General features: G+C 45.8%; 1 protein-coding gene across 1 annotated transcript in view; it reads right to left on the bottom strand.

Moving 5' to 3' along the window:
* Positions 1 to 562: 562 nt before the first annotated feature.
* Positions 563 to 27,682, bottom strand: part of LOC115123956 (neurexin-3b-like) — a 474,303-nt gene continuing 447,183 nt past the window's right edge. The window contains exons 19-20 of the mRNA XM_065026202.1: positions 23,756 to 23,834; positions 563 to 3,067 (exon numbers count right to left, since the gene is read on the bottom strand). Of these exons, the coding sequence (XP_064882274.1) occupies positions 2,058 to 3,067; positions 23,756 to 23,834 (1,089 nt within the window). The 3' untranslated portion in view covers positions 563 to 2,057. The remainder of the gene's footprint in view (positions 3,068 to 23,755; positions 23,835 to 27,682) is intronic.

Below are 27,682 nucleotides of genomic sequence, written 5' to 3'. Positions count from 1 at the left end.
AGGAGGCCCTAGTACAATATCTGGGTGGGCATCTTTCTATTTGACTGATATCTGATGTCAATCAAAGTCATCCAGAATCAGGAGGCCCTAGTACAATATCTGGGTGGGCATCTTTCTATTTGACTGATATCTGATGTCAATCAAAGTCATCCAGAATCAGGAGGCCCTAGTACAATATCTGGGTGGGCATCTTTCTATTTGACTGATATCTGATGTCAATCAAAGTCATCCAGAATCAGGAGGCCCTAGTACAATATCTGGGTGGGCATCTTTCTATTTGACTGATATCTGATGTCAATCAAAGTCATCCAGAATCAGGAGGCCCTAGTACAATATCTGGGTGGGCATCTTTCTATTTGACTGATATCTGATGTCAATCAAAGTCATCCAGAATCAGGAGGCCCTAGTACAATATCTGGGTGGGCATCTTTCTATTTGACTGATATCTGATGTCAATCAAAGTCATCCAGAATCAGGAGGCCCTAGTACAATATCTGGGTGGGCATCTTTCTATTTGACTGATATCTGATGTCAATCAAAGTCATCCAGAATCAGGAGGCCCTAGTACAATATCTGGGTGGGCATCTTTCTATTTGACTGATATCTGATGTCAATCAAAGTCATCCAGAATCAGGAGGCCCTAGTACAATATCTGGGTGGGCATCTTTCTATTTGACTGATATCTGATGTCTTCCAGTTGTAAAATATTCATGCGTTTTAGAAACACCATCCAGAAAGACTAGATTTTCTAACCTAATAATATTTTACTCCTTTCGATTACAAAAAAATACAAGTACGCTATCTCCAGTCTTACCAAACATTGGGTAAAAAACGTTAGATCGTCGTCATTTAGTACACCGAGAAAGGAAATCAGCTCAAATTATGTCTGTACAATGCTAAAAAAAAAACTAAAACGGAAACTAAAATGTTTTGTACAATATTGACCTGCAAAATACGACGGCTATGATGTAATAAAATATGTAAACATATTTGTTTTGACACAGTTGACTGTGACAACAGATACAAATTCAAAACTTTTCACATTGGATAACTCTTCTTTAGTCACGTTGTTTTCAATAGTTGACCAAAAACCCCACAGACATAATGACTTTACTTCTACAAACAGCATGAAACAAATAACTGAGCCAGTGGTCTATGGAAACCTGAATGAACTGAAATAAAACTGCTATCAGGGATGTTCTGTAAAAGATCTCATTAAAAAACACATGTTTTACTGGTGCATCCCCTCCAACATGGTGGAATACCATCTAGATCGAGGACGTCATGCATAGCAGTCCAATCCATTTTTGAGAGAGGGGAAAAAAAGCTAAATAATAAATTGAAATGCAGTACGATACTACTATTCGTTGAGCATAGCCTGGTCAGCCCTGACAATGTTTCATCCCTCAGAACGCATAGGTGGGTTTAAAAGACACCTTAGCTACCACACACAAACCTTACCTCATCCAACACTAGGTATAGAAATGTACCATTTGTATGTTAATTATGTTTTGTCTTTCAAACTTCAACGACTGTTTTTTTTTTAAATCTTCAGGTCCCTCACTTATACAGATGCCAGCACCACATCACGTACATCTCACATGCTCCGAATGGCCGAAATGATGGTTGTTTGTTTTGTCATTTTACAGGGTTACAATGGACAATGTTGTTTACGCCAAGGATCACAAATCTCTCACAGTCACTTGGGAGCGATGTAACACTGAAATATCTTACACTGCCAAACCTCTGGCAACGTCTCCAGGCAGAGCTCAGTCATCTCGTCACAAGGTATCTTATAGTAGTGTCCCTATCAGCCTGTTTCTCTGTATGCTTACCATAGTAAGTGTGCTTTTAGGTCACAGTACATTGGAAAAAGGTTCAACTTGGACTCATTCACTTAGAGTTCTTATGAGAGGATTTGTATTCCGTTTTAAATTGCAGCTCCCAATATGGTACTGTCAAGTGTTTATTCAGATTTTCTCCAAACAGTTATCTTTTGTTGTTGTTGGGATAGGTTCATTTATAGTATTTTTTGTCCTTATGCATATTCTTTGTCCTTATACATAGTATTCTTTGTCCTTGTCTTTCGGTCTCTTGCCGCTGGATCCCTTGGCGCCACTGCCCCCGCTGGGTGCTTTGTCTTTCACCACGGTGCCGTTGGTCTGCGCTGAGTTGCTGATGTAATTCCGTGTCTCGTCTACCTGGTAGGAGCCTTCGTCCCTGTTCCTGTACTTGTACATGGCGTAGAGGAGGATGAGGATGCAGAGTGCCGCGGCCGAGACGATGCCAACCACCATGCCCGTTGTGCTGCTGGATTCTCGTATCACCTCAGAGGCCCCCGGGGGCACCCGCCTCACGACTGGTGCGGTGGGTAACGCGGGAGGCACCGTACGCAGCATGGGTGAGGTGATGAGGGGCCCACGAGGCTTGGTGCCATCCAGGTCGAAGGACACAGTGGGCAGAGGAAGCAGGACTATGTCCGGCTGCAGGGCTTTGATCACTTCGCGGTTGTCCATTTTCCCGGCGGGCAGTTTGGCTAGCGTGCCGTCTGATGGGAGGGACGCCTCTGCTACAGTGCCCCCGAGGTTGGGTAGAGGCGGGGTGGGTGTAGTCCTACCCGCCTCTGAGGCTTTACTAGGCCTCAAGTCCTTGGCCTCCCACTTGGGCGCGAGAGCTTTGTAGCCACCTTCGTAGGACGACGTGGTCAAGATCTTATCTGTTACCAGGGAGAAGGTGGTGTAAAAATCTTCATCGTCAGTGGGGGGCAGGCTAGAGTCGAAAGCTTCGCCAGAGCCAAACCCCGACATCACCATGCCATCATAATCACCACCATCACCATCAAGACCATCATCACATTCATCGCTGTCTCGGTCCGACAAGCAAGGTACCCCCGCCTCAGTGGCCATGGGCAGGGACGCTTTTGTGGTCTCGAAAATGGTGAGGACGGGGCGGAGGGTTGGGAGGACAGGGCGGAGGGTTGGGGGGAGGGGGATGAAGGGGGAACGGGGGGAAACAGGAGGGATGTCTATGGGATCCTCTACAAGTATGGGGATGACTAACTCCCCTCCTGCAAAACAGAAAAAGAAAAGAGAAGAGTTAGAAGAAATGCAAGATGTTAGCTATTCAATCAAACACTGGAAAGTAATTATATAAAACATAAAAAGCAAAGCGGAAACAATTTAAATAATTAAAAAATACAGAAAAAACTCAAATAAGTCAAAACGGAAAATACTATACCAGTGCAAATTCAATGAAACTAGAACCAACCAAACAATACCATGAACTGAAAATAAACAATAGCCAATAAAAATGTATACATTGCATCAAAAGGCTGTAAGGGATGTTCAGGGGTGAGCCAAAATAACAAACAGGCATTTCACCACACCTAACTCCTATGCTTCGTGTTCAATAACAAGTGTACTATTTTGTAAAAGTTTTCACGGACAGAGATATAGTTATTGGTGCTGGCTTTGTAGCTCTGGGACCTACACACCAGAGGGTTGTAACTATATTAATTATGTCTGGTCTAGTGTTGCTAATGTCTGGCTGTCTGGCTGTCTGGATACATGTACAGTAGCTACACAATATTGGACTGAGAAATAACATCTACCTTAACTTTCATCATACCTTTCAAGCTGATACCCCGATAGGTGTATAATAAATTGAAAGAAATACATTATAAAAATTATAGTGACGATTTGCATACAATCCACAGCATATTGTATTATTGTCCAATGGAAATAACAATAATGGAGATAGAGGTCAACCTTGTCGTGTGCTTCTAGGGTGCAAAGACCGGGCTCAACTTGTCATTATTGTCTGTAGCTATTGATAGGGTCTAATGCAATTAAACTGAGGTAAATATTCCTACATTCCTAATGTTATTATGGTGAGTTCACTAGGCTCCCCCACTGGCCTTAACCCCTTGCCTTTTGACTGCTCTTATACAGTTGCCACAATGGCACAAAGTCACCTGACAGTTCCACAACAACAGCTGAATGTACTTCTCACTTTTATCGGTATCAGTTACTATGTTGTTGACTAGTCTGTCTTTCTCTCTATTCATTTTTCTGGTCCTTTATTATATTATTTTACGATGTTTCTAAAAACATACGAAAGTAACATTCAGATGTCGGTTGAATCTGCGTAAACCTCTTGCCAATGTGGCTAGCTTGTACACTGCAAAGGCTCACCACAAACAGGGCACTAAAAGAAGATGCAGATATCTAATAAAAATCAAAAAGGAAATAAAGAAAAAAATAAGTAAGGCATTGCAAACACAGTTAAGAATGAGAGTTAGAGCAAACATGGTCAACATTCACAAACTAAATGCATTTATCCAAAGAGGGATTACTACATAGAAAGAGGTCAAATACATTCTGCTTCAAAAATCATAAAAAGCCTACGAAAAATTGTTTTCAAAAAGAAGAAAAGTATACCATCAGTTTTGCCAACTTACATCAACAAATTGCCCGCATGATTTTGGCAGGAAGAAAAAAGTGTACAAAAGAAAGTTGTGTAAGAATGTTTTTGGACAAGTTAGGTTAGTTTCTTTTTAACAATGTTGATGCATTTGAGTTATTTATCTTTTAGACAGGATGGTACAAGGGAAGGAAGAACACACATCCACACATGACATGAAAAATAATCTTCACCATTCTGTTCAGGATTATTATATATTTTTTAAATAGTAATTTCTTTTCATAAAAAAGTATTGGCTGTGAGAGAAAAGCTCCTTTTATGTAACTTCTCCATAAATATTTACAGTCTGATTATTAAACTTTTTTTGCTTAACTTTAACTTGAACTTCGTTGTTCATAAGATTTGAACGAATGGATGCCTGTACATATCTTAACATCTACGTAAAAGGGGGTTCGGAGTGGGGGGGGTGTAAGAAGGGGGAGGACCTAGGAACATACTAGGTAGGAAATGACATAGATGGGGGTGAATGTGTACATCAGTTGCCATGTCCATGTAAAGGTGGTACGAAGCGGCCGGGCGGCATTAGAGCTTTTGGCTGTAAGGAAGGGATGTGGACATACAACCCATGAGCATATACATACCCATCTACAGAAGAGAACAGCACTTTCAACACTGACAGTTTTTTACAAACCCTAAACTGCAACTTCTTTCTTTGCCATGTGGAATTAAATAATTCAATAATTAATTATAGTCCAAATGCAATCCAAATTTGCTAATTGAATAACAGGAAAAAATGTAGCAGTGTAAGAACAGGTTTGAAACATGTTGAAACGAATAGTGGTGAGGACAGTTGTATTTTTGAGTTTTCTTCTAGTTTTTTTCTCAATGAAATTGTAAATTGTCGAATTGTATACTGGGTCATGTGTTTGGAGTGGCCAATCAGAGCTGTGTATTTCAACCATAGTTAACCAATAAAAATCATTAGTAAAAAAGGAAGAAATGTCCTAATTGGGAATTCTTTACCATACCACTATCGATAGTACTGCTAAGGAAATTATCATATTATTAAAGAGGTCATTTTGAGCAATTTCAGTAATTAACATAGATATCCACATATGTATATTTACATATATGTACAAATAGACAAAAGGAAATTACAAATTGGCAAGCAAGAAATTAAAATCATTAAAATTCTCACACTATCAAAGATGAACAACCAGAAAGCACACACTGAAGGAGACATAGAGAAGAGGGACAGTTCGTAGGGGAAGTTGTCACCAACTTCATGTAGTAACTAATAATAATAATAACATTATTATTAGTTCATTCTTTATGAAATACATATCTGTTGTTAGTCATTTTAAAAACACAGAACAGGCGTGCAATCTGGATGTAATTCAGAGAGAGGTAAGGTAAATATTAGACAGGATGGTTTAGTTGTTTTTACTATTAGGTTCATGGTTAATGCGTGCTTTAAGTAAGTTGCATTTAGGGAGAGTAATATACAATAACAGTACAGCAAGCTGGGGTCAGAGGGTCAGGATGGGGTTAAAGGTGACTAGAGGTCATTGCATCAAGGCCTGTAGGGCATATTGCTTCAGGCAAAGAACAATTTATTATCAGACATCAACCATCGGAGAGGAAGAAGAAACACCATGGGTGATACACAACCCACAGGATGTGGTGTAGACTTCAGATTATAACCAGGATGTGGTGTAGACTTCAGATTATAACATTCATCAAATTAATGTCTACTTTTAGTAAATGTATAGTTCAGTTTTATGAAAATGCATAACCAACAGCCTTCGCTTGACAGGTACACACAGTGTTCAGAGGAAGTTCCACAAGAGGGCTCAAGGAGTTGGGGCTATCCGTGTCCCTTTGGGACGTGATAAGGAGTTGAGGCTATCCATGTCCCATTGTGATGTGATACGGAGTTGAGGCTATCCATGTCCCATTGTGATGTGATAAAGAGTTGAGGCTATCCATGTCCCATTGTGATGTGATAAGGAGTTGAGGCTATCCATGTCCCATTGTGATGTGATAAAGAGTTGAGGCTATCCATGTCCCATTATGATGTGATAAGGAGTTGAGGCTATCCATGTCCCATTGTGATGTGATAAGGAGTTGAGGCTATCCATGCCCCTTTGGGAAGTGATAAGGAGTTGAGGCTTTGTGGACTAATGTCAAGATGGAGGGCTTTGTGGACTAATGTCAAGATTGAGGGCTTTGTGGACTAATGTCAAGATGGAGGGGCTTTGTGGACTAATGTCAAGATGGAGGGGCTTTGTGGACTAATGTCAAGATGGAGGACTTTGTGGACTAATGTCAAGATGGAGGGCTTTGTGGACTAATGTCTATATGGATTGGCTTTGTGGACTAATGTCAAGATGGAGGGGCGTTGTGGACTAATGTCAAAATGGAGGGGCTTTGTGGACTAATGTCAAGATGGAGGGCTTTGTGGACTAATGTCAAGATGGAGGGCTTTGTGGACTAATGTCAAGATGGAGGGGCGTTGTGGACTAATGTCAAGATGGAGGGGCTTTGTGGACTAATGTCAAGATGGAGGTGCTTTGTGGACTAATGTCAAGATGGAGGACTTTGTGGACTAATGTCAAGATGGAGGGCTTTGTGGACTAATGTCAAGATGGAGGGGCGTTGTGGACTAATGTCAAGATGGAGGGCTTTGTGGACTAATGTCAAGATGGAGGGCTTTGTGGACTAATGTCTTTTTGGAGGGCTTTGTGGACTAATGTCAAGATGGAGGGCTTTGTGGACTAATGTCTTTTTGGAGGGCTTTGTGGACTAATGTCAAGATGGAGGGCTTTGTGGACTAATGTCAAGATGTAGGGCTTTGTGGACTAATGTCAAGATGGAGGGGCTTTGTGGACTAATGTCAAGATGGAGAGGCTTTGTGGACTAATGTCAAGATGGAGGGCTTTGTGGACTAATGTCAAGATGGAGGGGCTTTGTGGACTAATGTCAAGATGGAGGGCTTTGTGGACTAATGTCAAGATGGAGGGGCTTTGTGGACTAATGTCTAAATGGATTGGCTTTGTGGACTAATGTCAAGATGGAGGACTTTGTGGACTAATGTCAAGATGGAGGGCTTTGTGGACTAATGTCAAGATGGAGGGCGTTGTGGACTAATGTCAAGATGGTGGGGCTTTGTGGACTAATGTCAAGATGGAGGGCTTTGTGGACTAATGTATTTTTGGAGGGCTTTGTGGACTAATGTCTTTTTGGAGGGCTTTGTGGACTAATGTCAAGATGGAGGGCTTTGTGGACTAATGTCAAGATGGAGAGCTTTGTGGACTAATGTCTAAATGGATTGGCTTTGTGGACTAATGTCAAGATGGAGGGCTTTGTGGACTAATGTCAAGATGGAGGGCTTTGTGGACTAATGTCAAGATGGAGGGGCTTTGTGGACTAATGTCAAGATGGAGGGCTTTGTGGACTAATGTCTATATGGATTGGCTTTGTGGACTAATGTCAAGATGGAGGGGCGTTGTGGACTAATGTCAAGATGGAGGGGCTTTGTGGACTAATGTCAAGATGGAGGGCGTCGTGGACTAATGTCAAGATGGAGGGGTTTTGTGGACAAATGTCAAGATGGAGGGCTTGGTGGACTAATGTCTTTTTGGAGGGCTTTGTGGACTAATGTCTTTTTGAAGGGCTTTGTGGACTAATGTCAAGATGGAGGGCTTTGTGGACTAATGTCAAGATGGAGGGCTTTGTGGACTAATGTCTAAATGGATTGGCTTTGTGGACCAATGTCAAGATGGAGGGCTTTGTGGACTAATGTCAAGATGGAGGGGCTTTGTGGACTAATGTCAAGATGGAGGGCTTTGTGGACTAATGTCAAGATTGAGGGCTTTGTGGACTAATGTCAAGATGGAGGGGCTTTGTGGACTAATGTCAAGATGGAGGGCTTTGTGGACTAATGTCAAGATGGAGGGGCTTTGTGGACTAATGTTAAGATGGAGGACTTTGTGGACTAATGTCAAGATGGAGGGCTTTGTGGACTAATGTCAAGATGGAGGGCGTTGTGGACTAATGTCAAGATGGAGGGGCTTTGTGGACTAATGTCAAGATGGAGGGCTTTGTGGACTAATGTCTTTTTGGAGGGCTTTGTGGACTAATGTCTTTTTGGAGGCCTTTGTGGACTAATGTCAAGATGGAGGGCTTTGTGGACTAATGTCAAGATGGAGGGCTTTGTGGACTAATGTCTAAATGGATTGGCTTTGTGGACTAATGTCAAGATGGAGGGCTTTGTGGACTAATGTCAAGATGGAGGGGCTTTGTGGACTAATGTCAAGATGGAGGGCTTTGTGGACTAATGTCTAAATGGATTGGCTTTGTGGACCAATGTCAAGATGGAGGGCTTTGTGGACTAATGTCAAGATGGAGGGGCTTTGTGGACTAATGTCAAGATGGAGGGCTTTGTGGACTAATGTCAAGATTGAGGGCTTTGTGGACTAATGTCAAGATGGAGGGGCTTTGTGGACTAATGTCAAGATGGAGGGCTTTGTGGACTAATGTCAAGATGGAGGGGCTTTGTGGACTAATGTTAAGATGGAGGACTTTGTGGACTAATGTCAAGATGGAGGGCTTTGTGGACTAATGTCAAGATGGAGGGCGTTGTGGACTAATGTCAAGATGGAGGGGCTTTGTGGACTAATGTCAAGATGGAGGGCTTTGTGGACTAATGTCTTTTTGGAGGGCTTTGTGGACTAATGTCTTTTTGGAGGCCTTTGTGGACTAATGTCAAGATGGAGGGCTTTGTGGACTAATGTCAAGATGGAGGGCTTTGTGGACTAATGTCTAAATGGATTGGCTTTGTGGACTAATGTCAAGATGGAGGGCTTTGTGGACTTATGTCAAGATGGAGGGGCTTTGTGGACTAATGTCAAGATGGAGGGCTTTGTGGACTAATGTCAAGATGGAGGGCTTTGTGGACTAATGTCAAGATGGAGGGGCTTTGTGGACTAATGTCAAGATGGAGGGCTTTGTGGACTAATGTCAAGATGGAGGGCGTTGTGGACTAATGTCAAGATGGAGGGGCTTTGTGGACTAATGTCAAGATGGAGGGCTTTGTGGACTAATGTCTTTTTGGAGGGCTTTGTGGACTAATGTCTTTTTGGAGGGCTTTGTGGACTAATGTCAAGATGGAGGGCTTTGTGGACTAATGTCAAGATGGAGGGCTTTGTGGACTAATGTCTAAATGGATTGGCTTTGTGGACTAATGTCAAGATGGAGGGCTTTGTGGACTAATGTCAAGATGGAGGGCTTTGTGGACTAATGTCAAGATGGAGGGCTTTGTGGACTAATGTCAAGATGGAGGGGCTTTGTGGACTAATGTCAAGATGGAGGGCTTTGTGGACTAATGTCTATATGGATTGGCTTTGTGGACTAATGTCAAGATGGAGGGGCGTTGTGGACTAATGTCAAGATGGAGGGGCTTTGTGGACTAATGTCAAGATGGAGGGGCTTTGTGGACTAATGTCAAGATGGAGGGCGTTGTGGACTAATGTCAAGATAGAGGGGCTTTGTGGACTAATGTCAAGATGGAGGCCTTTGTGGACTAATGTCAAGATGGAGGGCTTTGTGGACTATTGTCAAGATGGAGGGGCTTTGTGGACTAATGTCAAGATGGAGGGCTTTGTGGACTAATGTCAAGATGGAGGGCTTTGTGGACTAATGTCAAGATGGAGGGCTTTGTGGACTAATGTCAAGATGGAGGGGCTTTGTGGACTAATGTCTAAATGGATTGGCTTTGTGGACTAATGTCAAGATGGAGGACTTTGTGGACTAATGTCAAGATGGAGGGCTTTGTGGACTAATGTCAAGATGGAGGGCGTTGTGGACTAATGTCAAGATGGAGGGGCTTTGTGGACTAATGTCAAGATGGAGGGCTTTGTGGACTAATGTCTTTTTGGAGGGCTTTGTGGACTAATGTCAAGATGGAGGGCTTTGTGGACTAATGTCTAAATGGATTGGCTTTGTGGACTAATGTCAAGATGGAGGGCTTTGTGGACTAATGTCAAGATGGAGGGCTTTGTGGACTAATGTCAAGATGGAGGGCTTTGTGGACTAATGTCAAGATGGAGGGGCTTTGTGGACTAATGTCAAGATGGAGGGCTTTGTGGACTAATGTCTATATGGATTGGCTTTGTGGACTAATGTCAAGATGGAGGGCGTTGTGGACTAATGTCAAGATGGAGGGGCTTTGTGGACTAATGTCAAGATGGAGGGGCTTTGTGGACTAATGTCAAGATGGAGGGCGTTGTGGACTAATGTCAAGATGGAGGGGCTTTGTGGACGAATGTCAAGATGGAGGGCTTTGTGGACTAATGTGTTTTTGGAGGGCTTTGTGGACTAATGTCTTTTTGGACGGGCTTTGTGGACGAATGTCAAGATGGAGGGCTTTGTGGACTAATGTGTTTTTGGAGGGCTTTGTGGACTAATGTCTTTTTGGAGGGCTTTGTGGACTAATGTCAAGATGGAGGGCTTTGTGGACCAATGTCAAGATGGAGGGCTTTGTGGACTAATGTCAAGATGGAGGGGCTTTGTGGACTAATGTCAAGATGGAGGGCTTTGTGGACTAATGTCAAGATTGAGGGCTTTGTGGACTAATGTCAAGATGGAGGGGCTTTGTGGACTAATGTCAAGATGGAGGGCTTTGTGGACTAATGTCAAGATGGAGGGGCTTTGTGGACTAATGTCAAGATGGAGGACTTTGTGGACTAATGTCAAGATGGAGGGCTTTGTGGACTAATGTCAAGATGGAGGGCGTTGTGGACTAATGTCAAGATGGAGGGGCTTTGTGGACTAATGTCAAGATGGAGGGGCTTTGTGGACTAATGTCAAGATGGAGGGCTTTGTGGACTAATGTCTTTTTGGAGGGCTTTGTGGACTAATGTCTTTTTGGAGGGCTTTGTGGACTAATGTCAAGATGGAGGGCTTTGTGGACTAATGTCTAAATGGATTGGCTTTGTGGACCAATGTCAAGATTGAGGGCTTTGTGGACTAATGTCAAGATGGAGGGGCTTTGTGGACTAATGTCAAGATGGAGGGCTTTGTGGACTAATGTCAAGATGGAGGGGCTTTGTGGACTAATGTCAAGATGGAGGACTTTTTGGACTAATGTCAAGATGGAGGGCTTTGTGGACTAATGTCAAGATGGAGGGGCTTTGTGGACTAATGTCAAGATGGAGGGCTTTGTGGACTAATGTCAAGATGGAGTGCTTTGTGGACTAATGTCAAGATGGAGGGGCTTTGTGGACTAATGTCAAGATGGAGGGCTTTGTGGACTAATGTCAAGATGGAGGGCTTTGTGGACTAATGTCAAGATGGAGGGCTTTGTGGACTAATGTCAAGATGGAGGGCTTTGTGGACTAATGTCAAGATGGAGGGTCTTTGTGGACTAATGTCAAGATGGAGGGCTTTGTGGACTAATGTCAAGATGGAGGACTTTGTGGACTAATGTCAAGATGGAGGGCTTTGTGGACTAATGTCTTTTTGGAGGGCTTTGTGGACTAATGTCTTTTTGGAGGGCTTTGTGGACTAATGTCAAGATGGAGGGCTTTGTGGACTAATGTCAAGATGGAGGGCTTTGTGGACTAATGTCAAGATGGAGGGTCTTTGTGGACTAATGTCAAGATGGAGGGCTTTGTGGACTAATGTCAAGATGGAGGACTTTGTGGACTAATGTCAAGATGGAGGGCTTTGTGGACTAATGTCACGATGGAGGGCTTTGTGGATTTATGTAAAGATGAAGTGGTTTTGTGGACTAATGTCAAGATTTGCGCTTTGTGTTAAGCCTCGCTTCCTTTAGTACAGGAAACCTGAAGGTACACAACTCCCTGACCTGTCAGTTCCTTTCTCTCTCTGACCCCCCCCACCCACTAAATAGGGAAGCGGCGTTATGTACTAACTTCTTCTCTTCCTGTCCCACTCTCTCTTCTCTTCTTCTCTTCCTGTCCCCCTCTCTCTTCTCTTCTTCTCTTCCTGTCCCCTCTCTCTTCTCTTCTTCTCTTCCTGTCCCCCTCTCTTCTCTTCCTCTCTTCCTGTCCCCCTCTCTTCTCTTCTTCTCTTCCTGTTCCCCTCTCTTCTCTTCTTCTCTTCCTGTCCCCCTCTCTTCTCTTCTTCTATTCCTGTCCCTCTCTCTTCTCTTCTTCTCTTCCTGTTCCCCTCTCTCTTCTCTTCTTCTCTTCCTGTTCCCCTCTCTTCTCTTCTTCTCTTCCTGTCCCCCTCTCTTCTCTTCTTCTCTTCCTGTCCCCCTCTCTTCTCTTCTTCTCTTCCTGTTCCCCTCTCTCTTCTCCTCTTCTTTTCCTGTCCCCCTCTCTTCTCTACTTCTCTTCCTGTCCCCCTCGCTCTTCTCTTCTTCCCTTTCTGTCTCTCTCTCTCTTTATTTTCTGACTAATCTCCGTGTCCGTCCAGCGTTTGCTGAGACCTCGGAATAGAGATGAGACCCATCAGGAAGGCAGCGCGACGGGTTTTAGCGGTTGTGACAGCACAGAGAGACAGATGGCAGACAGGCAGGCAGCACACAGGCACTCACCCAGACACAGCCACAGTGACTGACTCAGTGAGATTTTACAGGGCTGGCTAAAGATTGTGTGTGAAGAGTCGTTTTCAGACCTTAAATCCCGTTGTGCCTGAGGCCTACTACAGCAGATTCATTCAACTCTGGCTCGGCAGGCAGAGAGATGATTACCAGAGAGAGAGAGTGAGAGAGCGAGACCAACAACACAACACTTACTATCAGAGTATGTCAAGGTACATACTGCACCTGGGCTTATTATAATATACAGGTGCATCGTGGGAAAGTTTGAGCTTTCTACCAAGCAAAGCAAACTGATCCTATCATCTATGGGGCACAAACTAGACATGGACAAGTTTCTGTCTTTTCACCTCGAGGTGAATCTCAGTAGCATACATCTAAGAGAAGCGGCGTTATTTACTAACATCTTCTGTTAGGACGTCGTCCTTTAAACAAAGTGGTCTATGTTGAGACAGAAGCAGAGTAATGTAGGATGCGTCGGAACAAAAAACAGTCCTCACAACCCACCTCAGCATCCGGAGGAAGACAGATGCAGTGTGGATGATAATGAAAATCTCAGAGCAGCAGTTTGTCTTACCCCCTTTCATCTCCATCTGTCCCCCTCTTTCTATCTGTCCCCCTCTCTCTTCTCCTCTCTCTATCTGTCCCCCTCTCTCTTCTCCTCTCTCTATCTGTCCCCCTCTCTCTTCTCCTCTCCTCTATCTGTCCCCCTCTCTCTATCTGTCCCCCTCTCTCTTCTCCTCTCCTCTATCTGTCCCCCTCTCTGTATCTGTCCCCCTCTCTCTATCTGTCCCCCTCTCTCTTCTCCTCTCTCTATCTGTCCCCCTCTCTCTTCTCCACTCCTCTATCTGTCCCCCTCTCTATCTGTCCCCCTCTCTCTATCTGTCCCCCTCTCTCTTCTCCCTCCTCTATCTGTCCCCCTCTCTCTATCTGTCCCCCTCTCTCTTCTCCTCTCCTCTATCTGTCCACCGCTCTCTTCTCCTCTCCTCCAGAGTCCGATGGCGGCGAGCTTTACATCACTCCAGCCGGCGCTTGGCATTGTGATCTTAGGCTTGTGTGCAAACCCATTTCATGAAGCTCCCGACGAAAGTGATTGTGTTGACGTTGCTTCCAGAAACAGTTTGGAACTTGGTAGTGAGTAATGCAACCAAGGACAGACAATTTTTACACGCTACGCGTTTCAGCACTCGGCGGTCCCATTCTGTGAGCTTGTGTGGCCTACCACTTCACGGCTGAGCCGTTGTTGCTCCTAGACGATTCCACTTCACAATAACAGCACTTACAGTTGACCGGGGCAGCTCTAGCAGGGAAGTAATTTGACGAACTTACTTGTTGGAAAGGTAGCATCCTATGATGGTGCCACATTGAAAGTCTCTGATCTTTTCAGTAAGGCAATTCTACTGCCAATATTTGTCTATGGAGATTGCATGGCTGTGTGCTAAATTTTATACACCTGTTAGCAATGGGTGTGATTGAAACAGCCGAGTACACACATTTTAAGGGGTGTACAAATACTTTGGAATGTATTCAGACTCCTTGACTTTTTCCACATTTTGTTAGGTTAAAGCCTTATTCTAAAATTGATTAAATTGTGTTTTTTCCTCATCAATCTACACAAAATACTCCATAATGGCAAATCAAAAACAGGTTTTTAGAATTGTTTGCAAATGTATAACAAATAAAAAACTGAAATATCAAATTACATAAGTATTCTGACCTTTTGCTCAGAACGTTGTTGAAGCACCTTTGGCAGCGATTACAGAATAGAGTCTTCTTGGCTACGACGCTACAAGCTTGTATTTGGGGAGTGTCTTCCATTCTTCTCTGCAGATTCTCTCAAGCTCTGGTTGGATGGGGAGTTTTGCTGCACAGCTATTTTCAGGTCTTGGCCACTCAAGGACATTTAGAGACTTGTCCCAAAGCTACTCCTGCGTTGTCTTGGCTGTGTGCTTAGGATCGTTGTCCTGTTGGAAGGTGAACCTTCGCCCCAGTCTGAGGTCCTGAGCTCTCTGGAGCAGGTTTTCATTAAGGATCTCTCTGTACTTTGCTCCTTTCATCTTTGCCTCGATCCTGACTAGTCCCCCAGTCCATGCTGCTGAAAAACATCCCCACAGCATGATGCTGCCACTACCATGGTGCCAGGTTTCCTACAGACATGACGCTTGGCATTCAGGCCAAAGAGTTTAATCTTAGTTTCATCAGACCAGAGAATCTTGTTTCTCATGGTCTGAGACTCTTTAGGTGCCTTTTGGCAAACTCCAAGCGGGCTGTCATGTGCCTTTTACTGAGGTGTGGCTTCCGTCTGGCCACTCTATAATAAAGGCCTGATTGGTGTAGTGCTGCAAAGATAGTTGTCCTTCTGAAAGTTTATCCCATCTCCACAGAGGTACTCTGGAGCTCTGTAAGAGTGACCATCGGGTTCTTGGGCACCTCCCTGAACAAGGCCCTTCTCTCCCGATTGCTCCTTCGACCTCATGGCTTGGTTTTTGCTTTGACATTTTCACTTTGTTGTTATGGGACATCGTGTGTAGATTGCTGAGGATTTTTTTTTAATGTAAAACATTTTATAATACGCCTGTAACTTAACAAAATGTGGAAAAAGTCAAGGGTTCTGATTACTTTCCCAAGGCACTGTACAGTACATCTGGGATGTCCCAGTACATGTCTCAGTACATCTGGGATGTTTGTCTGTCAGGTGTCCTGTCCCGTTACAGGAGAGTGTGGCAGACATGTATTAATCCGTCATCATGATGTACACGCTGGCTGCGTGTACTCCTGCATTTTAAATGGGCATTCTCCAGCCAGCCACGGCGTCGTAACGCAGCCCGGCGAGTCCCGTCTGCCGGTCAATTTGTTGAATGGCCATTAAGCCCCCCCGCTCCATTGACATGTGTCAGCTGAATAACCTTTAAACTGATCTAGGGCCTGCATTGACTAGACAGCCGGCCCGATGGGACCCAACAACGCCAGAGCAACACAGCTAGTTGAGAGAGGGAGTCATTGATCTACCCCTCTCATAGTTCACTCTCTCCACTGGTTTCATCCCCCCTGTTTTCCCTCCCGCCTCGTGTTAAAGAGACATGCAGAATTAGGTTAGGTCTCCATTAGATTACCGGGCCTATTCATCAGTCGTTAATCTAAATGCTCATGTAGTTACATTTCATGAGGTTTTATTGCATGTGGTTTGTCTTGTGCTGCTAGGTGGCTGTCTTATGTCCTCGTTTTATGGAGGCGCTGTTAGACTGACACTGTTTGTGAAGTAAACTATCTGTCGCTCTGCTCTTTTGTTCTTTAAAAAACAACGTACGATGTTTCTAATGTTGCACTGGATACGACTGTCAGCTAAGTGACTAAAATGTAAATGCAAAATGCTATAATTCGCTAAGACAAGCCAAGGCAGAATTTGTTCCCTGCACCAAAGTGACTGATTACCTGCAGAATAACGATGAGGTTTCACAAGACACTTGAACAGCATGTGGATGTCGTGGTTGATCAATCCGTTTGTCAAGTAGTCAAGTGACTTACATCTGAGTTGTAGCGGTCTAGATGCATTATGGTTGATAAGGAAGTTAGTTAGGGGAAATGTGCTTCATTATGTTGTCATCTACTCATTGAATCGGTACATTGCACAACTGTGGTTCTTGAAATGGAGTCAGCCGCAGGTGTAGAATATTCTTGGCAATGTTCCTTATTTGCCTTCTTGTGGAACTCTCTCAGGATCAGAGGGTGGGTTCAGGTTTAGACAGTTTTAGACAAAACAATCACAGACAAACAGTAAGAACAGACACAACAGGTTGGCAGACGTACACAGACAGACAGACAGAAAAACACTACAGACACGGTAACCAACACGACAAGAAGCAGGAGGGGCAGCAGTGGAGGGGTAACCATCACTGCTGCCCCAGGCAGGGAGAGGCGAGGTTAGCCTGAGAGCAGAGTTGTAGGTGGAGGTAGAAGCACACAAAATGGCCACCAATCAAATCTCAGCATGCATTAGCAAGAAGGAGGAGGAGTCACCGAGGTAGTTACAGGAAGTTAGTCTTCTAGTCTACTGTATAGACATGCCACAAATGCCTTCTACTGGCAGCAACATATATAGAATAGAAAAACAGATATACTTTGCAGCAATAAAATAATTGTTATGCCACCTGCATTCAAAACCGACATGTATATGCAGAAAGGCTGAGAGAAAGAAGGCGGGGTGGGTGTGGGGTTGGGTGGGGGGGGGAGGGAGGGGGAGGGAGGGCAGGGAGTCATTCTTTCAGACACAACTTTCTTGAGACAGAATGGGGTTGCCTGCACAAGGCCCAAAAAAAGTATGATGGCAAGAAAATATTGTGTTGCCTTTCATTTCCCGTGTTGTAAATGGAAAATAGGGTTTCAGAATCAGCCTTTAATAATGGCACAGAAAACATCAACAAGAAGATGAGTAGGAGTACTGTTGTTTCACTTTCAACCACAGAGATATCATGCGGCACAAGATGAGGCAAAGGGGAGGGATCAGCTCTATCCTGGTAGATGGGCGGATGAGGAGAACAAAATCAATAAGTCCGGACAACTCAAATCATAAGCAAAAGAAGAGTAAAGTCAGAAAGGGTACAGAAGAGTAGAGATGTCCAGAATACACTTCACAATGGAAAAGAAAAAGATTCAAACATAAAAGAAGAAAACTAATGTAAAAAATGTCATGCAACTGTTCATAAAACCTGAAGCAGAGAGGCAGCATGAGGGTATGAATGTCTGTGTCAACATAGTGAGATGCATGTATGACTGTTTATGACTAAATGTAGTTTATTGTTACCCCTGCAGTATGCCTCCATGAGGGGGTACCAAGTTAACTCTGACTGACAAGTTCTGAATATACTGTACTTACTCAAACTTTTGCTTCTGAGAATACTTGGGATTTAAGTTTTGGAAGTTAAACTTTTAAATTGTTCAAGCTGTCCGCCATGTCCATTTAATTTCAGCTGTCCTTAGGTAAACAAAGTCATTACAACTTCATGCATTGAGATAACATAACGATATCATATGTATTGAGATAACATAAAGCTATCATATGTATTGAGATAACATAAAGATATCATATGTATTGAGATAACATAACACTATCATATGTGTTGAGATAACATAAAGATATCATATGTATTGAGATAACATAAAGCTATCATATGTATTGAGATAACATAAAGATATCATATGTATTGAGATAACATAAAGCTATCATATGTATTGAGATAACATAAAGATATCATATGTATTGAGATAACATAAAGATATCATATGTATTGAGATAACATAAAGATATCATATGTATTGAGATAACATAAAGATATCATATGTATTGAGATAACATAAAGCTATCATATGTATTGAGATAACATAAAGATATCATATGTATTGAGATAACATAAAGATATCATATGTATTGAGATAACATAAAGATATCATATGTATTGCTTCACAGAGAAAATCTAATGGGCCACATAAACAACATTCCTACTAAAAACCTTAACCACAATGCCTTTAGCCCACGATACAACTTAAGGTCACAAAGCTCTAGAGATTATAAACTGTACAATTACTTCCTTATCCACTGTACACATATTCAGAAACCTCTTTCAACACGGAAAAATATAAATAAATAATTAAATCAAATATATAATTAACTAAGCCGAATCGCTGATTCATTATCTCCTACCAGGGATAACAGAATAGGCCAATACATAGTTTTCAGGTGGTCTTAATGAAAACCGATTTACATTGTGCTGAGAAAAAAGTGGACATATGTTTGATAATTAGCCCAGGCATATTTAGGCAGATTAGCTTGGAATTAATTAGTGTTCGATGATGGCATTTGGAAGGACAGCCCACTAATACATTTTTTTTTTTAGATCGCTAGAGAATGACATCCACAGGAGGGGAGAGAAGGGGAGAGAATGACTTCCACAGGAGGGGAGGGAGAGGGAGAGAATGACTTCCACAGGAGGAGAGGGAGAGAATCACTTCCACAGGAGGGGAGGGAGAGGGAGAAAGACTTCCACAGGAGGGGAGAGAAGGGGAGTGAATGACTTCCACAGGATGGTAAAGAGGGGGAGATTGACTTCCACAGGTTGGTAGAGAGGGGGAGAATGACTTCCACAGGAGGGGAGAGAGGGGAGAATGACTTCCGAAGGAGGGAAAGAGAGGGAGAGAGAATGACATCCACAGGAAGGGAGAGGTGGGATAATGACATCCACAGGAAGGGAGAGGTGGGATAATGACTTTTACAGGATGGTAGAGAGGGGATGAATGACTTCCACAGGAGGGTAGAGAGGGGGAGAATGACTTCCACAGGATGGTAGAGAGGGGAAGAATGACTTCCACAGGAGGGTAGAGAGGGAGAGAATGACTTCCACAGTAGGAGAGAGAGGGGGAGAGAATGACTTCCACAGGAGGGGAGGGAGAGGGAGAGAATGACTTCCACAGGAGGAGAGGGAGAGAATCACTTCCACAGGAGGGGAGGGAGAGGGAGAAAGACTTCCACAGGAGGGGAGAGAAGGGGAGTGAATGACTTCCACAGGATGGTAAAGAGGGGGAGATTGACTTCCACAGTATGGTAGAGAGGGGGAGAATGACTTCCACAGGTTGGTAGAGAGGGGAAGAATGACTTCCACAGGAGGGGAGAGAGAGAGAATGACATCCACAGGAAGGAGGGAAAGAGAGGGAGAGAGAATGACATCCACAGGATGGGGAGAGGGGATAATGACATCCACAGGAGGGAGAGGTGGGATAATGAGGGTGAGAATGACTTCCACAGGATGGTAGAGAGGGGAGAATGACTTCCACAGGAGGGTAGAGAGGGGGAGAATGACTTCCACAGGTTGGTAGAGAGGGGGAGAATGACTTCCACAGGTTGGTAGAGAGGGGAGAATGACTTCCACAGGAGGGTAGAGAGGGGGAGAATGACTTCCACAGGAGGGTAGAGAGGGGGAGAATGACTTCCACAGGTTGGTAGAGAGGGGAAGAATGACTTCCACAGGAGGGTAGAGAGGGGAAGAATGACTTCCACAGGAGGGTAGAGAGGGGGAGAATGACTTCCACAGGATGGTAGAGAGGGGAAGAATGACTTCCACAGGAGGGTAGAGAGGGAGAGAATGACTTCCACAGTAGGAGAGAGAGGGGGAGAATGACTTCCACAGGTTGGTAGAGAGGGCGAGAATGACTTCCACAGGATGGTAGAGAGGGGGAGAATGACTTCCACAGGTTGGTAGAGAGGGGAGAATGACTTCCACAGGATGGTACAGGAGAATGACTTCCACAGGATGGTAGGAGGGGAGAATGACTTCCACAGGAGGGTAGAGAGGGGAGAATGACTTCCACAAGAGGGAGAGGGGGAGAATGACTTCCACAGGAGAGAATGACTTCCAAGGGGGAAGGTAGAGAGGGGGAGAATGACTTCCACAGGATGGGGAGAATGACTTCCACATGAGAGTAGAGAGGGGAGAATGACTTCCACAGGAGGGAATGACTTAGAGAGGGGGAGAATGACTTCCACAGGAGGGAGAGAGGGGAAGAATGACTTCCACAGGAGGGTAGAGGGGGGAGAATGACTTCCACAAGAGGTAAAAGGTTGGTAGAGAGGGGGAGAATGACTTCCACAGGAATGGTAGTAGAGAGGGGGAGAATGACTTCCACAGGAGGGGGAGAATGACTTCCACAGGAGGGTAGAGAGGGGAGAATGACTTCCACAGGTTGGTAGAGAGGGGGAGAATGACTTCCACAGAGGGTTGAGGGGGAGAATGACTTCCACAGGTTGGTAGAGAGGGGGAGAATGACTTCCACAGGAGGGTAGAGAGGGGGAGAATGACTTCCACAGGATGGTAGAGAGGGGAGAATGACTTCCACAGGAGGGTAGAGAGGGGAGAATGACTTCCACAGGAGGGTAGAGAGGGGGAGAATGACTTCCACAGGATGGTAGAGGGGAAGAATGACTTCCACAGGGGGTAGAGAGGGGGAGAATGACTTCCACAGGGAGGGAATGACTTCCACAGGTTGGTAGAGAGAGAATGACTTCCACAGGAGGGAGGGGGAGAAGACTTCCACAGGGGGAGAATGACTTCCACAGAGAGGGGGAATGACTTCCACAGGATGGTAGAGAGGGGGAGAATGACTTCCACAGGAGGGTAGAGAGGGGGAGAATGACTTCCACAAGAGGGGAGAGGGGTGAATGACTTCCACAGGAGGGGAGAATGACTTCCACAGGAGGTAGAGAGGGGGAGAAATGACTTCCACAGGTTGGTCCACATGAGAGTAGGAGGGGGAGAATGACTTCCACAGGAGGGAGGAGGGGGGAGAATGACTTCCACAGGAGGGAGGAGAGGGGGAGAATGACTTCCACAGGAGGGAGGAGAGGGGAAGAATGACTTCCACAGGAGGGGCGAGGGGGTGAGAATGACTTCCACAAGAGGTAAAAGAGAGGGTAGAGAGGGGGAGAATGACTTCCACAGGTTGGTAGAGAGGGGGAGAATGACTTCCACAGAGGGGAGGGATGGTAGAGAGGGGGAGAATGACTTCCACAGGAGGGTAGAGAGGGGAAGAAAGACTTCCACAGGTTGGTAGAGAGGGGGAGAATGACGTCCACAGGAGGGTTGAGAGGGGAAGAAAGACTTCCACAGGTTGGTAGAGAGGGGGAGAATGACGTCCACAGGAGGGTTGAGAGGGGAAGAATGACTTCCACAGGAGGGTAGAGAGGGGGAGAATGACTTCCACAGGAGGGTAGAGAGGGGAAGAATGACTTCCACAGGATGGTAGAGAGGGGGAGAATGACTTCCACAGGATGGTAGAGAGGGGGAGAATGACTTCCACAGGATGGTAGAGAGGGGGAAGAATGACTTCCACAGGAGGAGAGGGGGATAATGACTTCCACAGGAGGGGACAGGGGGAGAATGACTTCCACAGGAGGGAGAGAGGGGGAGAATGACATCCACAGGAGTGGAGAGGTGGGGAATGACTTCCACAGGAGGGGGAGAGGGGTGAACGACTTCCACAGGAGGGAGGAGAGGGGGATAATGACTTCCACAGGAGGGGACAGGGGAGAATGACTTCCACAGGAGGGAGGAGAGGGGGAGAATGACTTCCACAGGAGGGGGAGAATGACTTCCAAGGGAAGGTAGAGAGGGGGAGAATAACTTCCACAGGAGGGGGGGGAATGACTTCCACAGGATGGGGAGAATGACTTCCACATGAGAGTAGAGAGGGGGAGAATGACTTCCACATGAGAGTAGAGAGGGGGAGAATGACTTCCACAGGAGGGAGGAGGGGGGAGAATGACTTCCACAGGAGGGAGGAGAGGGGGAGAATGACTTCCACAGGAGGGAGGAGAGAGGTGGAGAATGACTTCCACAGGAGGGAGGAGAGGGGAAGAATGACTTCCACAGGGATTCAGGAGAGGAGAGAGCGAGAGAGGCCCTTCACACAATAGTCATAGAATTTGAATATTCAATAGTCCACCGGAACATTTACCAACCACAGAACGGTGACTTGAATGGAGATGTCTGTTCTGGGTAGTTTATATCTATGCTGGTACACATTGAACCAGGCAATATTTGTTTGTAGTTATTCATTTTCAGGACTAGTAGGAGTGTATCTGGATGAATTATCCTCATGACAGACAATATGATTGGCTGTGCTCTGATGGGGCTGAGCTGAGCTCTGTTGGGGACATGACAGACAGCTTATCATTAATATTAGCATGCAGCAAACCGCTCTTAAACCCAAGTTGTCTCAAAACAAGTGAAATGTTTCCATTTCAAATCTACTTCCTGCTCAGCTCTGGCATTATGCGTTATCATTATTATTATTATTATTATTATTTCACACTACTGAGAGTTATAACTCACTTCAACCTGGTGACAACTATGTGTGGTGTAGCAGGAGAGAGAGAAACGATGCACACAGAAGTTGGAGGATATATGTTGTCTATTAGAGTGTTTCAGGTAAGGCAAGCCTCCAACGTGTAAGGAAACAAAAGGACCAAACAGGAGAAAGAGAGAAGAGAGAGGGGGGAGGACTGGGTCTGTTGTAGTTAGTCTGCTACATATCACAGTATCTATGCTGAAAGCATTTTTGTTCCCTTTTAAAAAAGAATCTCAAAATGTATCCTCTGTCGAGAAGAAGCACACACACACAGCAAGGAACACGTCAACCATGTAAAACAGGACAGATACATTTTGAAGCATCAGTGTGAACATGGAGCTTGATACTAATTTGGTACTTTTTGATTGAAAGTTTGCTCTCCTTTGAATGATGAGAGAAAACAATTTAGTATTCACGCTTTTAACCATGTTAACGACCAGAGGCCCCATCGCTCAGTGTAATTTGTATCAGAGACTATAATCTAACTGTATTACAGACTACAACACTATAACATATGCGGGTGTGTAGAACTATGAATACATTTACTCAGAGTTTGGAGCATAAATATTACTTCAAAACTTCAAAAGTGACTTTTCTACAGAGGGCCTGCTAAGGATTTACTTTCATCAACTTCAAAGTGCTTGGAGCTCTTTCAACTTTCCACATACGTATAGCTGAAACCCTCAGACCCTTACTACTGTATCTCATGGTGCTTTTAGGGAGTATTCTGAAGTTACACTTTAGGCTCCCATGGGACCTGATGCTTAGAAGAGAACGATCCTCTTTTTGGGGGGTTTTGGTTGCAAATCAATCAAAGGAATAAAAATAGAGTGGTAGGTCTGAGCAAAGCACAACTCGACACACCCATCCCACCTGCGTGTCCGGAATCACACTCCTCCAGATCCTCATCGTCGCTGGAGCACTCCGCCGACGATACTATGTCATCTGTCGTCTGCCGGGGCAGGCGCGACACCGGGACAGACAGAGAAGAGACAGCAGAGAACATGGTGAGAGGCTGCACATCACAGACATTGTGGCAGACAGTGGACCCATACAGTCACCTAAGTTAAATATATCTGTATGGAAGATTGACCCCACCAGAAGACAACCTAGAAAGGCAATAGAGCACATCCAGTCTCCAGCGTGAGCACTTCCGGGTTGGAGCGAGCGGTCGCATCTGCACTCGGTCCGCAGGAGACTCTGCTAGCTAGCCAACAGCTAGCCAACGTCTACCGAACAGAACTTCTGCACTCAACAATCCGGTCGCATTTCGCTTCGCTCCACAGGTAGTATCACATTTTTCATTTCATTTCATTACAGTACAACGGCTTGATTTGTTTGATCGTAGCTAGCTACATAGCTAGCTACATAGCCGTCTTTGTATCAAAGATAATTGTGTAGTCTAGAGCGATTTCCTAGGTTAGCCAGCCAGCTATTGTCGTTCTTTTAACGCAACGCTCGTGACGTGTAGTCCACTTGTCATTCCAATCTCCTTTGCATTAGCGTAGCCTCTGTGTAGCCTGTCAACTATGTGTCTGTCTATCCCTGTTCTCTCCTCTCTGCACAGACCATACAAACGCTCCACACACCGCGTGGCCGCGGCCACCCTAATCTGGTGGTCCCAGCGCGCACGACCCACGTGGAGTTCCAGGTCTCCGGTAGCCTCTGGAACTGCCGATCTGCGGCCAACAAGGCAGAGTTCATCCAGCCTATGTCTCCCTCCAGTCCTCGACTTCTTGGCACTGACGGAAACATGGATCACCACAGACAACACTGCTACTCCTACTGCTCTCTCTTCGTCTGCCCACGTGTTCTCGCACACCCCGAGAGCTTCTGGTCAGCGGGGTGGTGGCACCGGGATCCTCATCTCTCCCAAGTGGTCATTCTCTCTTTCTCCCCTTACCCATCTGTCTATCGCCTCCTTTGAATTCCATGCTGTCACAGTTACCAGCCCTTTCAAGCTTAACATCCTTATCATTTATCGCCCTCCAGGTTCCTCGGAGAGTTCATCAATGAGCTTGATGCCTTGATAAGCTCCTTTCCTGAGGACGGCTCACCTCTCACAGTTCTGGGCGACTTTAACCTCCCCACGCCTACCTTTGACTCATTCCTCTCTGCCTCCTTCTTTCCACTCCTCTCCTCTTTTGACCTCACCCTCTCACCTTCCCCCTACTCACAAGGCAGGAAATACGCTCGACCTCATCTTTACTAGATGCTGTTCTTCCACTAACCCATTGCAACTCCCCTCCAAGTCTCCGACCACTACCTTGTATCCTTTTCCCTCTCGCTCTCATCCAACACTTCCCACACTGCCCCTACTCGGATGGTATCGCGCCGTCCCAACCCTTCGCTCTCTCCCCGCTACTCTCTCCTCTTCCATCCTATCATCTCTTCCTCTGCTCAAACCTTCTCCAACCTATCTCCTGATTCTGCCTCCTCAACCCTCCTCTCCTCCCTTTCTGCATCCTTTGACTCTCTATGTCCCCTATCCTCCAGGCCGGCTCGGTCCTCCCTCCCGCTCCGTGGCTCGACGACTCATTGCGAGCTCACAGAACAGGGCTCCGGGCAGCCGAGCGGAAATGGAGGAAAACTCGCCTCCCTGCGGACCTGACATCCTTTCACTCCCTCCTCTCTACATTTTCCTCTTCTGTCTCTGCTGCTAAAGCCACTTTCTACCACTCTAAATTCCAAGCATCTGCCTCTAACCCTAGGAAGCTCTTTGCAACCTTCTCCTCCCTCCTGAATCCTCCCCCCCCCCCTCCTCCTCTCTGCAGATGACTTCGTCAACCATTTTGAAAAGAAGGTCGACGACATCCGATCCTCGCTTGCTAAGTCAAACGACACCGCTGGTTCTGCTCACACTGCCCTACCCTGTGCTCTGACCTCTCTTTCTCCCTCTCTCTCCAGATGAAATCTCGTTCTTGTGACGGCCGGCCGCCCAACAACCTGCCCGCTTGACCCTATCCCCTCCTCTCTTCTCCAGACCATTTCCGGAGACCCTTCTCCCTTACCTCACCTCGCTCATCAACTCATCCCTGACCGCTGGCTACGCCCCTTCCGTCTTCAAGAGAGCGAGAGTTGCACCCCTTCTGAAAAAACCTACACTCGATCCCTCCGATGTCAACAACTACAGACCAGTATCCCTTCTTTCTTTTCTCTCCAAAACTCTTGAACGTGCCGTCCTTGGCCAGCTCTCCCGCTATCTCTCTCAGAATGACCTTCTTGATCCAAATCAGTCAGGTTTCAAGACTAGTCATTCAACTGAGACTGCTCTTCTCTGTATCACGGAGGCGCTCCGCACTGCTAAAGCTAACTCTCTCCTCTGCTCTCATCCTTCTAGACCTATCGGCTGCCTTCGATACTGTGAACCATCAGATCCTCCTCTCCACCCTCTCCGAGTTGGGCATCTCCGGCGCGGCCCACGCTTGGATTGCGTCCTACCTGACAGGTCGCTCCTACCAGGTGGCGTGGCGAGAATCCGTCTCCACACCACGTGCTCTCACCACTGGTGTCCCCAGGGCTCTGTTCTAGGCCCTCTCCTATTCTCGCTATACACCAAGTCACTTGGCTCTGTCATAACCTCACATGGTCTCTCCTATCATTGCTATGCAGACGACACACAATTAATCTTCTCCTTTCCCCTTCTGATGACCAGGTGGCGAATCGCATCTCTGCATGTCTGGCAGACATATCAGTGTGGATGACGGATCACCACCTCAAGCTGAACCTCGGCAAGACGGAGCTGCTCTTCCTCCCGGGAAGGACTGCCCGTTCCATGATCTCGCCATCACGGTTGACAACTCCATTGTGTCCTCCTCCCAGAGCGCTAAGAACCTTGGCGTGATCCTGGACAACACCCTGTCGTTCTCAACTAACATCAAGGCGGTGGCCCGTTCCTGTAGGTTCATGCTCTACAACATCCGCAGAGTACGACCCTGCCTCACACAGGAAGCGGCGCAGGTCCTAATCCAGGCACTTGTCATCTCCCGTCTGGATTACTGCAACTCGCTGTTGGCTGGGCTCCCTGCCTGTGCCATTAAACCCCTACAACTCATCCAGAACGCCGCAGCCCGTCTGGTGTTCAACCTTCCCAAGTTCTCTCACGTCACCCCGCTCCTCCGCTCCCTCCACTGGCTTCCAGTTGAAGCTCGCATCCGCTACAAGACCATGGTGCTTGCCTACGGAGCTGTGAGGGGAACGGCACCTCAGTACCTCCAGGCTCTGATCAGGCCCTACACCCAAACAAGGGCACTGCGTTCATCCACCTCTGGCCTGCTCGCCTCCCTACCACTGAGGAAGTACAGTTCCCGCTCAGCCCAGTCAAAACTGTTCGCTGCTCTGGCCCCCAATGGTGGAACAAACTCCTCACGACGCCAGGACAGCGGAGTCAATCACCACCTTCCGGAGACACCTGAAACCCCACCTCTTTAAGGAATACCTAGGATAGGATAAAGTAATCCCTCTCACCCCCTCCCCTGAAAAGATTTAGATGCACTACTGTTCCACTGGAGGTCATAAGGTGAATGCACCAACCTAGACAGCCAGTACTAAATACCTAGACAGCCTGTACTAAATACCTACACAGCCTGTACTAAATACCTAGACAGCATGTACTAAATACCAAGACAGCCTGTACTAAATACCTAGACAGCATGTACTAGATATCAAGACAGCCTGTACTAAATACCTAGACAGCCTGTACTAAATACCTAGACAGCCTGTACTAAATACCTAGACAGCCTGTACTAAATACCTAGACAGCCTGTACTAAAGACCTGGACAGCCTGTACTAAAGACCTA

This window comes from Oncorhynchus nerka, linkage group LG13 (genome assembly GCF_034236695.1).
Source record: "Oncorhynchus nerka isolate Pitt River linkage group LG13, Oner_Uvic_2.0, whole genome shotgun sequence".
In the NCBI taxonomy this organism is placed as follows: domain Eukaryota; kingdom Metazoa; phylum Chordata; class Actinopteri; order Salmoniformes; family Salmonidae; genus Oncorhynchus; species Oncorhynchus nerka.
Note: the sequence above shows the minus strand (reverse complement) of the source record. Positions and strands in the feature narration are given on the sequence as shown.